At 35.3% G+C, this 15195-nt stretch overlaps 1 protein-coding gene across 1 annotated transcript; it reads left to right on the top strand.

Annotated features, from left to right (window-relative positions):
* The first annotated feature begins 625 nt into the window (after positions 1–625).
* LOC127882230 (uncharacterized) lies at positions 626–9567 on the top strand. Its single transcript, XM_052430761.1, has 4 exons — positions 626–837; positions 3264–3468; positions 8070–8152; positions 8578–9567. The coding sequence occupies exons 1-4, from the start codon at positions 717–719 to the stop codon at positions 8766–8768; spliced, it is 600 nt and encodes a 199-aa protein (XP_052286721.1). The 5' UTR covers positions 626–716; the 3' UTR covers positions 8769–9567.
* The last annotated feature ends 5628 nt before the right edge of the window (positions 9568–15195 follow it).

Raw genomic sequence — 15195 nt, 5'->3', positions numbered from 1 at the left:
GACATTAATTTGCATATAAAGTATGTCGAAGATAACATCGAATGCAGACATGGAAACACTTTGTAAATACATTGGATTAATATTTGTTCACATTTTTTAAATTTGTGTTTTAAACAAACAACACGATTTTTTATCGTTAATTTGTGTTTGTTTATAAATGTTAATGGGACTTTGCACTGTTTGGCAATATCACAATATTTAAAGCAAACAAAACAACTTTGTTACCGATTCTAACAAAAAGGTATGCATGCATTCTGTTCAAACAAGCGAAATAACAGCACTGACAAGAAGAGTATATGCGTTATGCATGTTTTATATACTGATCCAAGGGAAAGCACAACGTTTATGGCAACACTCGATTTCTTGGATTTATTGCCCTTAAAATATTTACCTGTAGTATTGGTATAATACACTATTATAATATTGCGTTTAACTAGAATAAATTGTTAAGTACAAACAGTTTATTATGAAATTAATTGCCCTGTTTGGCATCTTTACAAAAATTGAAATCACCTGAACAAGTTATAACTAACACGGAAGCTTAGGTTTACCACCAAAATCAATAACGCAGTTTGGCAATCGATGACACTCGGTTCTCTAAGAATTTCACTTGCAGCGGAAATTGATAACGGACACGCCCGAAGATTTCGACGGAGCTTTCTGATATTTGTCTGTGTATGGCTTGACGATCGATCTTAAAGCGAGTTTGAGCAAAAATGGATACAGACGCTGCGTGTGTTTGGACGTTCATTTTATATATGGTGTGTCTCGAAAAAGTGATTTCTGCTGAAACAGTCATCGAATATTCTGAGGATAATAAACCATGCACATATTTTGGTGAGAAAACATGTTTTATTTTTGTTTTTAATGCGTACACATGTGTGCAAGGTGCCTCTTTATTCAGCATGGGAATTAAACACATCCCGCAGTTGAACATATGTTTTGTCGTATCAAAAACGTTGGTAGATATGGTAAAGCTTTTCACCTATATATACGACGTGGGGAATGAGTTTGTCTGTCATCTTGGCATACATTGTTAAAAATTTAAGTATATGTAATGGCGTATTTAGACTCGCTCGAGTTCGTTTCCTGAGTATAACCAGTACTTTGTGTCTTCAAATAGCAAATTATGAAAGGCCAAAACTCTATCAGAAGAGAAATTATTGCTCTCATCCACTACCTTTATGACAGAGCAACTATAAGCATAAAATGATCAAATCAAAGCATTCGGGGTTTGGACCGAAAATTTATTAATTTAAGGAATTTCACCAAGTTTTCTCAAAGAAGTTTTGAGAATACGGACAATTTACAATATATGTCGCTAAAAAGCTGAAATATTAATATAAATATATTAATACATGCGTGTTTCATATTTTAATTTAATTGAAAACAGCTTAAACATAACAAGGGCATGTTGTGTTGCGTGAGCTACATGTACGCAGAGCAAAACCTATTATTGATCTGCTTCAATTGAAACTAAAGTAGGGTGGCTGATTTTTCCTATACCGCTCAATGGCACGCAGGAGCGTCGGCTGGTTTGAAGGCCGGCCGCCATATCACAACAGAAAAGAACGGCAAATATATCCGGTATAGCGACAAAAAAGGCGCCAAACTATCACATTCGTAATTTGATGCTGTCCCTTTTCCTATCTTTATTGTGGGCATATTTGTCGTTCAGGCAGGTTGTCGGCTGTGCGACATTCGAACCCAACACGAGAGAAAGACATTTTTCCGCCAGAACGACAAAAGGTCGTTAAGTCGACACTTATGACTTCTTTCGTCCGTTTCTTTTTGCTGACGTGTTAATAGTGACCTTCAAACCCGCCGACACACCAGAACCACATGTAAGAAATATCAGCCACCATTGAAACTAGAGATCTCGAGTCGATGCATAACTTTGAGTAAACTATCTCGCTTTTTTATCTTAAGCCTTTTTCAGATTTTTATGTAAATCGGGGTTTTCAGTTATATAGATAAAATAACTTTAACATATTCGTATTTTTTGTTATGAAAAAAATCAAATTTATTGAAAAATAAAACATCATACTTGAAAATATAAATGAATGGTAATGCCTGCACAAAACATAGACATCTGGGGGTACTTTCTAATGCCAACTGACCATTCAGGTTTTTAGCATAGGTGCGTTTACGCACCTATGCTTATGGTTTATACCACATTTCAAAAATCCACATCGCTCGGTTACCCTTTATGAAGCCTTACCTGATAAAAAATCAGACGAAATATCTATTTAATTTAGTATATGGTCATTCTTACAAAAAAAATTTGGAAACGTTTTTCTAACGTTTTCTTCCAAGAATATTGCTGACACCGTTTTTAGTGAATTTTTCTAAGACCGTTTTATGTCAAAAAATCTTCTTATAACCTAAAACAAATTTCGTTCGTAAAACAATTCTATCTGCACTATAAATCTCAATCTCCTACGCAGTGGCCTCCCTTATACTAGAAGTTACTGACCGGGCGAAGCAAGGGAAGTAACTGCTTTGAGGAGTTTCTATAAATATCTGCATTCAGAAATCTGTATTCAGAACTCAAATCTGTTGTGCACGTCTGCATCTAACGCTTACCACAAGTTTTACGACAAATTCTTGACGCAGACGAATAGGGTAGCGTCTATTTTCATTTGTGAAAAGATACAGATCTGTCCGTGCTTAAATTTTGAAAGGCTTGGGTAATTATTTTTCATAAGCGTTTCAAACACTGATGTAAATGAAAAGATTATCTATTTAAATAGTCGGTAATTGTTTGAAATTATTGATTTGAGAAATTCGCGGATGGCGATATCGAACTACATTATACCACGTGACGCCATTCTTCCCTGTATCTTGCACCTATGCTTTTAACGCCATCGGCGCTCTCGTTTTATTTAGCTATGTTTAGTGTACCCAATGTAAGTATTACACGTATTTACCAAATAATTAATTAAGGGCGTTAGACGTGTTCATTCTTACCAATTTCCTATGGTTATTATCCATAAGTGAAACCATATTTTAGGTTTGTGTCATTTTAATAATTGTAATTTCGCTTATTTCATCATAATAATAAATGTGAACATTATTTTTTTAATCGACGACAATTCCGGAAAGTTGTCATTTTGCCAATCAGGGAACAAATCTCTATATATTAAGTCTGGTCCAGGCAATAACTTAAACGGTATGTACGTTGTATGAATCAACATGCTATTGTTATGTGCTTTAGCTATTCTAGTCATTCTTTAGTGGCGTGTATGATTTTATCATTAAAGAGGGTACGAGACGCGCCAAGTACGAACCGGGCCTTGTGAACTGCTCGTGGTACTCGAGTAGTTCGTGCTGCAAGCGGACGGAAGTGACGTCAGTGTTCGCTTCAAACATGATGCCCCTGTACCGTGCCTCCGTCGACTGTCGCAATCGGATTAACTACATGATGTGCTACTTCTGTAGCCCCGACCAGTTTCACTGGTACAAGGAGTAAGTGGGCGTGTTACATATTTAATGTAAAGCCAAAACCAGGCTGCTAATTAGATATTAATGAAAACAATAAGCGTATCAAAATAAAACAAAGTCAGTGCAAAAATAAACAGATGTACATGATATATTGATAAAGCGTCCATATCATTTACTATTATTCTAATCGCACTGCTATTTCAGCCACATAGTCTTTTTTGTAATATCAATATGTTGTATTATTTTGTCATGATTGTTTTTGTGGTCTTTATTCATATATTTCAGCAGCAGGTATCTTTTACCGTGTTGTTATTTGTAATTCTACTACCTAATTGATAAAGTTAAAGCTAAATAATTAATACAGAATGGCTGTTGGATTATTTAACTCATTTTTGCGGATTTGCTGATTGTTTCTCATTTTTCCGCACGAGCGACTCAACATGAAAATGTGTAATTTCATCACTATGCCCTTATGCACTTTATTTAACATATCTTTAGATCAATTTACATTTTACAACTCAGGGACGTCAGTGATTGGCATGTCCTTAAAAGAGAGAACCAAATCTGCCTTCTAATTCTCTGCAAATTTCCCTTTTGAGTTGTGTAAGTAAGATTGTGAAGAGATTTAATTACAAACATTTAAATGATCATTTAGTCGAAAAACGTGCACTTTTATATACTTAAAACAATCAGGTTTCCCCAAAAGTCACTTAAAGGGGCCTTTTCACAGATTTTGGCATTTTTTAACTTATTCATTAAATGCTTTATATTGATAAATGTAAACATTGGATCGTAAAAGCTCCAGTAAAAAATCAAGAATAAAATTAAAAAAAGGAAAAGAACATTGCCCGGAGCAGGTTTCAAACCTGTGACCCCTGGAGTCCTGCCAGAGTCCTGAAGTAAAAACGCTTTAGCCTACTGAGCTATTCCGCCGAGTACACATACTTTATGTATTTTATACCTTATATAAGCAATCTTCGTAGTTATACAAAATTTAACGACAAAAACAGAACTCTCCAAATTATTCAATCGTTTCGCGTTGCAACGCTTTATAATTTTTAGGTTTTAAAATCGTCAAAAGATGCATATAATGGCTATATTAAAGCATGGTAAATGTTCAGTATTACTGTTTCCTCACAAATATCATAACTAACACGAAAATTTGCGAATCTGAAACAACTTTTTTCAATTTTGTCAATTTACCAAAACGTGAAAAGATCCCTTTAAATGTTTATATATCAATTGATATACTTAATTAACAAGCAAATGAAGTGACGATAATAAATTAATAAACGTTTAATTATGTTACATATCTAAGACTTTGACCGTTTGTGGCACAATTCTTCCGTATTAAAATGAAAATTACACGAATTTTATGGAAAATAACTTATTTGGATCAAAATCTACGTATTTAGTCGAAAAGTTTATGTGGGGCGCCCCAAATTCCAAAGCGCTTGAACCAAACGCTGGTGTTTCTGTAGGCTCTTTTCTTGGTCCTTTCTCTCCTCTTACCTACGTTAATTATATTCTAGACAGCCTTCGAATAATGTCACGTTAAGATGCAGATGATACCTCCGTTTCATGCACTTCCTCTAATCCGACAGAAATTTTAAATTGTGTTTAAATGATTTTACGTGTTATTCATTTCTTGGCAAAAATGGTTTGTAGATCACAATCCCCTAAAAACTGAGGCCAAGCCATTTAAAATACAAATAACCATTCTCCTCCCACATCTTTTTAAAAATATTGTTCCTGTCTATTTTTTTGAAAATGACCCATATTTGGATATGTCACTAAGCTCGAATCGTAATGACACAATTATGTCTTTAAAATTAATGGCCTCTAGAGCGAAACTGAACAAAATTTACCTTTTACAATCGAACATTGTTGGAGTACGCATATGTAGTTTTGAATGGTTGTGCAATGTACGAGAGAGTATCTTTAGAAAAAATAAAATAATATGAAGCAGCTAGAACAGTGATCCGACTAACACAAATCTGTAATTTTGGCTAATTTGTATTACTTGGATAGGATTGTTGAACATTAAATACAAAATAATTAAAGGTCCAAGTCCAAATTAAGTTAAGGACGGATTTATTACCAGATAATGCTTTAAAACGATTTCCCTGAAATCTGAGTAATGCAAATGATAATGTTTTTCAAACTATACGCATCGAACTTTATGCGCGTCATTAGTTATCGAATTATGGATTATTATGAATTATGAAAACGTGCGGTTCTCTTTTGCAATTCAAAACCGCTTTTATACACGTCATTTTTACAAAGCGCGAACAACCTTTATACTTCATCGATCGGGACAGGAAAGCATCCATCTATCGCAACAAACTATGAAATAAGTGTTGCAGTTTATAAGTTCAATTATATATCAACAATTGGGAACTGTCGCCTTTATGCATTTGTGGAGAAGCAGATCGGTTTATATACATTTCTTTTCACTTGTTCGTTTTACCGCACAGTAAACACCTCTTTTCGCTGCTTTACACTCCATCTCACAATTAGACTGTGATACTTTTATGTTTGTAAATAGACAATTTTATGAGAAAAAACTTCAGTATATTTGTATATATGTACAGCAATTAATTACGACGACAAATCGTTTTTATACCCACGTAGAAGCAAAAAACTAACTTTTTGACATTGGAATAGATTTTTCGTGTAATTAACCATGTAATATGCTCATTACTTAATTATTGAGTCAGAAAAGGTAAAACTCTTATTTATTCTATTTCTTATATTGGGTAATCATGTATGTTTGTTTAATTTTTTTATGCGGTACCATTGACTTGTCATAATCTTGTCATCGCTACTACCATGTAAATTATCACCCAGTGAAACACCACCAATAACATTGTTAGAGCTCAATATCAACACTTTTTTTCATATAAATGATTTTCGATGCAAAATGTTTAATTGTACTTCTGTCATTTGTACATGCTTTTCATTATGTAAGTAAAATATTTTAAAGTATTAATAAAAGGATTTTTGGGTTAAATACTTCTTGAACAATGTAAAATAACTGTTCAAAACAACACGGGAGTACGCAAACGCTTTGCATGTCTTGACAGAACCTGTCATTGACGTTGAAAGAAAACCTTTATTTAAAAACAACACTACAACTAAACCAAACCAAAAACTTTCTCACTATAGAATGATCGTGATAACATAAATACAGAGCTTAGGGAAAAAATAGAAATGCGTTGATTCAGTATTTGTTCATCATAAAATATTAACATCGATTCAATTTAGGGCGTATCAATACTTTTAAAATCAATATTTATCAAGAGTGTTGCAATATTTGAACAGTAAAAATAGTCTTTATTCAAACCGTATATATCACGCATGCTTTCAATTTATAATGCATGAGGTAAATAAACCCTTAATCATAAACTAGCATTGAACATCGAACTTACATTTACACAAAAATCGTTTGAATTACTGATATTCAACATAGAAACTTATCGTTGATTTTTTTCCATAAATATTTTCCAATCCAGAAAACAATATATAGAATTTGAGATTCAAAATAATATACAGTACCTTTCCGTTCATTGGACGCGAGATGAACTATAGTCTTGTTCCATCCTATAAATCATGAATCATGGAAAGAGACAGCGATAGAATGAAAAAGATTGGTGGATTGTTAAAATAATGTTGGGCGGCGGAGTTCCCGTTCCGGTTCCCCTTGTGGCGTGCTTTACCGCCCATTATGTCATTATAGGAAAAAATATGTTATATTTTTACTGTCTTTATGGCATTTTCAATACATGCCCCTTTTCAATCGGTTATATAGTGTTTGTTCTTTCCTTTATGACATACGAGTCCGTCCGGTCTAAGACCTTTTTATTACTAATAAGGACAATACATAAATTTTATGCACACATAAAAAGTTGTATGTCATTGTACGCCTTTTATTACTTGTGTGCAACATAAGCGTAAATTGTTACTATTTTTAATTGTCCAATCATATCGAATTATAGAATCACGTGAGCTCTTGTACCAATGACAATCAATCCTGGCCATACTTGTTTTGGAATTCCTTCTATGCAGTTGCGTCTTTATTATCGACACAAATTTCAACACCCACTACCACCCCTTCTCCTCCATATGTTTTTTATTTGTTCCGTTATTTTATACGATTGTATTACTCTATAACATTTCATCTTGTATCAGTATTATAACTGTCAAAGCTTTTTGTTTATATACATGTTTTTAAATACCTGTTTTTACGGCGTGTTTTACCACCCATTATGTCATTATAGCAAAAAAACATGTTATATTTGACTGTCTTTATGGCATTTTGCAATAAATGCCCTTTTTCAATCAGTTATATAGTGTTTGTTCTTTCCTTTGTGACATACGAGTCTGTCCGGTCTAAGACATTTTCGTTACTAATTGGGACAAAACCTAAAAATAATGTTTTCGTAATAGATGGGTCGGGTTCAGATAAACGAATGTGCTAGAAAAAAAAAACGACCGATATTTTTTATCCTTACTGCAACCGTGGTTTAAATGACAAACGTTTAATACTTTTTACCGACATTGCCCTACTTTTGTACAGAAAAAACATTGTGACTGAGTACTATTTAAAAATGCATGTATTGCAGAGGTAAGGTACACGTTTGTGAGTCCTTCTGTGCGAGCATCCACATCGAGTGCAGAGAGGCATTCTACAACGGCAAACAAATCGGTAAATTGATAAGATACGGCTTAGATGAAACCTGTTGTTTTTTTTCAGTAATTTGGCATCAAAATCCTTCGGCTTGCTATAAAAGAAAAAAATTCTGGATTCAATCAGTACTTGGTGTCTTTGGGGAAGATTTTGACAGCGTGACAGCGCATTAACCATTACCTCAGAATACCAGTTTGGTGATGAATGCAATGAACGTGGCATACATAAGGGTAGAGAACCATTTAAATTCATCATTACCGTTTTAAAACCTAAATAACTTTCCAACAATTGATATCCTTTTCATATCAAGATTTTTTAAGTTTCCCCTCTTTAAAAAGACAGTATTTTTTCTGTCTAACAGCTAATTTTTAGGTCATTACGTTGGTTGGTTGATCGATATATAACTGTGTATCTCCAAAATATGATAACAATTTATTTTCCAGGCGACGCATATAGAAACGGTACTGCATTCTGCGAGGCCCAAAACTTCCTGGTCACTAACAGTAAATCCTGCTTCAAGTTCGACGCAAATGTATTCGACGCAAGTCCTCCTGTACACATATCTCTGCAAATGCTTAGCGGCGCTTTAGTGACTGTTACCTTGGCAAGGACTATGATACTTTCGGTAGTTTGATAATATTAACTCCACCGATATTTACTGTAATTCTAGACTGTTCAGTAAAACACAGACACTATGCCCCTTTTGTAAAATACTTCAGGACCAAAATGCAATGAATTTCAAGGGTCAAATTCAAACAAAAATTTAAATGTCCATATTCACACTCAAACTTTATTCATCTACGTTCTTTTTATAACAGTAGTTTGGAATTCTAGAGAAATGTGTGGAGCTCGTTGCATTTTAAGTTGCTCGCTCGCTTCTCAATTTTTGCCGCAACATGGATTTACTACTATCCACCTCATCACACACAAATTAAGGGCTGAGTGAAAACTGTTCTATCTGTTTAATAGAACTGTTAAATAAAACTGTTCTTTCTGTTTAATAAAACTGTTAAATAAAACTGTTCTATCTGTTGTATCGTACAAGGAGGTACGATACAACAGTTTCACACTTGAATCCGCATTCACGAAGAGAAAGAAAAGAGAAAGATGTTCCGTTTGAAAGTGAATATAGATTGTCTGAGTTTTGCTTTTTTGTCGTTGAATACAATGTGACGAAGATTTGTTTTAGAATTTAATACTGCAATTAAAATTAATTGATGACGTTTTTGTACGACAGGCCTATTAAATGGGTTGTCGTCGTGCGGTTCTTAGTTATCGGGTAGAATAAAAATCGGACACAATACATACTTCTTCGGTATTCGTACTAAACCGCAATTGCATGATTCGACACTCATTAACTTATTTACTTCTGACATGTTTTGACAAACGCTTCATATTGAACATTAATTGCTTCAATAAAATGTTATCGTTTATTTCTTATGAGTGTTGCTATTATTACAAAAGAAACAAACTGAATACTCTCCTGTTGCACCACCTGTTGGTGTCAAACCAGCTCCTGTTGCACCACCTGTTGGTGTCAAACCAGCACTCATGTTAAACGTCAAAGTAATTTACCGTGGGAACGTACTCTGTTGTCAACCTGACTTTGGTATTAATACCAAGCTGTAGGTTCTATGTTTGTTATTTTATGATCATTAAATACAACTGGATTTCTTCAACTCAACACCTCCTTATATATAACTAACCTCATCAATTTCCCCATCAGCAGCAGCAGCCAAAGACAAACATTATTAACAGCAACAAGAACAAAATCACCGTCCCATCATCATATTCATTATTATCACCATTAACAACAATCATCACCGCCATTGTCTTCTTTATTATGATTTTATCGTCATGATCATCATATCAGTATCGTCATATGACCATTATGTCATCGCATTATCTTCTTATATCATTTTATAATACACGGCATTTACATCATCATCGTGAGAGTATTATTCCCGTTTTTACTTGAAATACTTTAGTATCTAGATACGAGTAATTCTGATATATCCATAACAAAACGAATGTGTATCGACCGATAATTGAAATATTGATAATCATTGTGATAATGATCATGATGTAAATTAAGACGTCAATGCTGATGACGGTTTCGATATGATATCAGAATGTGATGATGATAATTATAATGATGATGTTGATGATGATGATGATATCGAAAAATAACATAAAGATGATGATGTGTTTCGCTTTACAATATAAATATGTCATAATTCAATATCATTATCATCATCAACATCAACATCATAATTATTATATATATGTAATACGAATTGTTGACCAAAACGGAGCGCATGCTTGGTTAGGGTTTTAATACCGAAGTAAGATTCACAACAAAGTGCAGTACTGCAGTGCCCTCTATTTACGCAAAAAGGGACAACGTATGGTATTCAGCGCTTTGATTACGAACTGAATTCGCCTGTCCGTCGACCAACTGCGGTTAATTGTCCAGCAAATGCGCGTTCGATAACTGCATGGTCGACTCGCTGCGTAAGCTCACTATTGAACGCTCACGAGAAGTTGTTCGCTTACAAAACAAAATGACGTTGGGGGTATTTATTTCTGCGTGAAATAAGATTGCTCAATATTGTTTTATCCACTACAACTCCTATATTTGCATATGTGAATTATATTTTATTAAATATTTTATCAGTTATAATCGATTATACTTTTATTGAGGTCGCCGTGTTTAAACATTCAATGCGATCTTATCGAACCTAATAGTAAATAGAGAACGTTCGCTCTAACTGCACACACTACTCAGCTACTCGGCAACACATGTGGCTTGTGATTTATTAGTATACAACATGTGGCTTGTGATTTATTAGTATACAACATGTGGCTTGTGATTTATTAGTATACAACATGTGGCTTGTGATTTATTAGTATACAACATGTGGCTTGTGATTTATTAGTATACAACACATGTGGCTTGTGATTTATTAGTATATAACACATGTGGCTTGTGATTTATTAGTATACAACACATGTGGCTTGTGATTTATTAGTATACAACACATGTGGCTTGTGATTTATTAGTATACAACGAAAGCGACTTTGTTATAGTCGCGAAAGCATACGATTGGATTGCAGCATGTGGCTACCACAATCGTCCGCAATAAGGCCGCAAAATCACGGTTTAGACGTCATTTGTTCTGTCTGGTTAAATTAAATAGTTACGATGAACATTTGTGAAGCGCATGGTACACATGCGAAAATTGGGCCAATAAGACAAGTATTGTAGACACTTCTGCAAGAGTGAGCTACCTGCAATACGTGTTAAACATGTTTTGGAACAATGGTCGATATTGGCAAATTGATCCAGGTTTTATTACTATTGATAAACATTAGTTTCGAAGACAGCTGTTCTTATATGGCATGCATTCATAAATGGTTTCTTGCTCCTTTATTTACCCATCTGCCCCAGTTATACGAAGAAGTGGAAAATTTAGTTCAAATATAAGTATGTATTAAATAGAGCGTTAAGCGTGTACTTTGAAAGGAATACTAGCAACATGTACATATTGTAAAACAATATAATAAACAGAGACGTCCCGATTAGGGCAATGCCGATTTCTAAACGACAGGAACACAATTTTGTTTTCAAAAAAACGATTTATGACTCGGCTATCAAAAGTAAAGGCCCTCGTGTGTGTGTATTAACAAGTTTATGAGGTCCTTTCGCGCCTGATGCTATATCATGTTTGGACCCGGAGTATATACCAGCTCTCCTTCCTTACTAACTTACTTGACTGTCGACCGTTGGGACAAGTTTTGCATTTTAGCTGCAATTTCATTTTTTTTCTATTTACTTTAAATGAAAGATTTTAAATTTTGTGTATTCTTGTGGAGGTAGAGCGGGGAGGGGGGGGGGGGGGTAGTTGGAGGATCCGGAAGAAAGCCACGTGTCCGGCATGATGATATCCATATAAATAAATTTTATTCAAATAGAATGTTTCTTTATCGTGTCCAGCAGGTAATACACCATACTGTTCACAGATGCGTTCGAGACGCCATATTCATATTCTCGCGGTAAGTAGGTCACTTAATCATAATTAACATACGATATCTGCTAAGAAGCTTCACTGTTAGGAGTAGTAACATCAATCATTGAACATTAAACTTGATTTTAACATGAACACTAACAGTTTAACAATCGTTTGAACTGCACCACAGTAATAATTCTACTCCTCCGGACAATGGATGCACATTAATGTGTTTCCTCTTCTGAGCACGTTAACAGGTGTACAGTGTGTCAGATGTACCCAATGTTTACAAACATCATATTGTCCCTATTTGATCAACTTCACATCACGAACGTCTACGAGCTGTGGTGGAAAACGTTGTCTACACGCGCAACATAAGTCACCATAGATGGATACATCAGGTGATGAAATATGGTGCGCTGTGCTGACGTCATGAAAGGTTGCTGTAGACGGCTTTGGTGATGTTATATGTGACGTTTGATTGGAAACGGTAGTCAGTTAAACCAATGTATGTGTATTGTCCATAGCCTTTGAGTTGTTTGCGATTTTTTTACCTGCATACTGTTCAGAATGGCAGTATTTTGTCTGACATAAGATTTCCAATAACTTTTATAGGTGGCGAGAATTTGTTTTTGGGTCTATGAACAATATACGTCATGGTTCTTTTCTCGAGGAAGCTTTTTTGCAGTAGTTGTTTTCAGTTCTGTTTTTGAAGTGTCAACTTTCTCGGCGGACTGTGTAACAGTTGCGTCTTTTCTTTCTTCATCCAAGTTAATAGCCGATGGAGCAGTCTGTGTTTCAGAAATCATGTTCCTGTCAAATGGGTAGATGCCCGATTTTTGAAAAGCTGAAATAATGTTATCCGGGGAAAATGAGGTTGCGTAACGTCGAGAGGTCAGTTTGGCAACTTCATATCTTAGAGCACTGAACACGAACGTAAAGGGGCTGTGTAAAATGGCTTGAATGAGGTTGTAGAACAACCAAAACAACATTATTTTCTTTAGCCCATTCTGACAGGGTTAAAGACAAGTGAGATTTGTGCCCGTCATATAAGAAACGAGTAGGAGGGCCAGTTTTGTCGAGCTTGACATGTTTTGCAAAATGCTCAGACATATAACGCTAAGAAAGGTCTCTAGTCATCCAACCAGTATCTGACATGGCACCGGAAGAGCCTGGTGCAACACCATTCAAAAGATCATCTGATCACCTTTTTCATCGGAAGATGTAGAATGACGGCACATGGTTCCCCACGCCTGTCCCAATGATATATATATTCATCGTCCTTGGGGATGTAATGGCTTGTGCACCTGTGTTTTTAGCACAAACAATCTTTGGAGGGCTGTGTTCTGTTGACAAGCCTGACTCGTCAACATCAAAAATTCGTTCGGGTGCATTGAGCAAACTGTTTTCATTGAGAACTTTTTAAAGTTCTTGAAAGTAATTGCTAATGTTATCTTTGGATGCCGCTTTGGCACGGGCCAATCCAAGCTTTTGTGGAGCCTCAACTCTAAGTTGTACCCATCTTTCCAAACATGCATAGAACCAATTTTGACTCAGACCTTCCCTCGCCATCACCGATTTCCCAAGTGATCGAGCATAATCAGCTGCAATATATTGTATGTTGCTTATTGTGTAGCCGTATCCAATGTTGGCCATGTGTATTATATGGTCAGCAAGCAGTCTTTCTTCTTCATCATTGAAGAGACGGATAGGACCTGACCTACAGTCGAGGGTAATATTATGCCTTAGTGTAGATTCTGGAACCCCATACAGCCTGAAAGAGATGCTTGGAAAGCTCTCTTAAAGTTTTCCTTGTCGTATGGCTTCTTACCACTTCTTATTTTCTGCAAATAAAATAACTGATCGTCTTACGTTAAGAAACAACCCTTATGATCATTCAGGTTAATCAAACAGATCGCGGTGGTGTAGTGGATGAGGTGTCCGCCTAGCGATCGGGAGTTCGTGGGTTCGCTCCCTACTCGGAGAGCGTTCTCATTATCTACTCCAGAGACACCAAGTACTGGTTCTTCCTAGGAAACTGACTCGATAATGTCCCTCTGCCTATAAAGCTCTAAAGGGCGCTTGGCAGTATATATAGATAGATAGAACAGTATTAAATAAAGTGGTTTAAGGCCTAATCTTTAATAGCGATGAGTTACCTAAGTCATATGGGCGGAGCTTGCAATATTTGTATATTCATGAGATCAGGAAAGAGCGAGCAGACGATTTGTAAAAAAGTTAAAATACTGAAAAAATCTATAGAAATATTGTTAAATTTGGTGGAAAAACGTACTTCTAATGGATAACAATCACATCGTACCAAAATATTGCTCACGATCACTGAAAATACAGTGTTCTGACGGCGAAAGAAATAGGGTCACCAAATCTGACAGGTAAACAACACGTAGGGGGCGCAATCAAAATACCGCGGAAGTATGGATACCGCAAGGATACGGATGTGGACTATATATTTAAAACGTTTATCCTAACAGCTTAACAAAAAGGTGTTCAAAATAAATATAAAGAAGTGAAACTCCAGCTGCTTGAGCAGTATTGAATTCTCATTATATACAATTAGTTGTTCCTTTATTTAAGGCAAGTGACCAATTGCCAAAACAGTACAAAACAGCACAAAACAGCACAATACAAAACAACATACATAACACATAAAATAATAAAGCTGGAGTCACCGCATTGGAACGGTCAATGCAAAGCATTGGGGGTTTAAACCGGTTTTAGAGCGCTTAACCTCACACTTGGCTCAGCAATATTCATGATACATTTAAGTGTAAAGAAAATTTAACCTCATAGCTTGGAACTCAAATTAAACAATAATAAAAGGTAATCAAAACGCATTCAATTTTATTACCATTTAATTACTCAATGGTGGGAAAGAGGGCCAGAGCAACAGAGTTACAACTTTTTGAGGAGCGATGAAATCAAACTACGAACAAGTTTCAACTACAGTCCTTCTTTATAGAAAAAGATTTAAGAATATAGCATCATAAAGTTAATATTTCAGATCATCATCGCGCAAATACAAGAAGAAGC

The sequence above is a fragment of the Dreissena polymorpha genome, chromosome 5, assembly GCF_020536995.1.
Source record: "Dreissena polymorpha isolate Duluth1 chromosome 5, UMN_Dpol_1.0, whole genome shotgun sequence".
Lineage (NCBI taxonomy): Eukaryota > Metazoa > Mollusca > Bivalvia > Myida > Dreissenidae > Dreissena > Dreissena polymorpha.
This window is presented reverse-complemented; position numbering and strand designations above follow the sequence as displayed.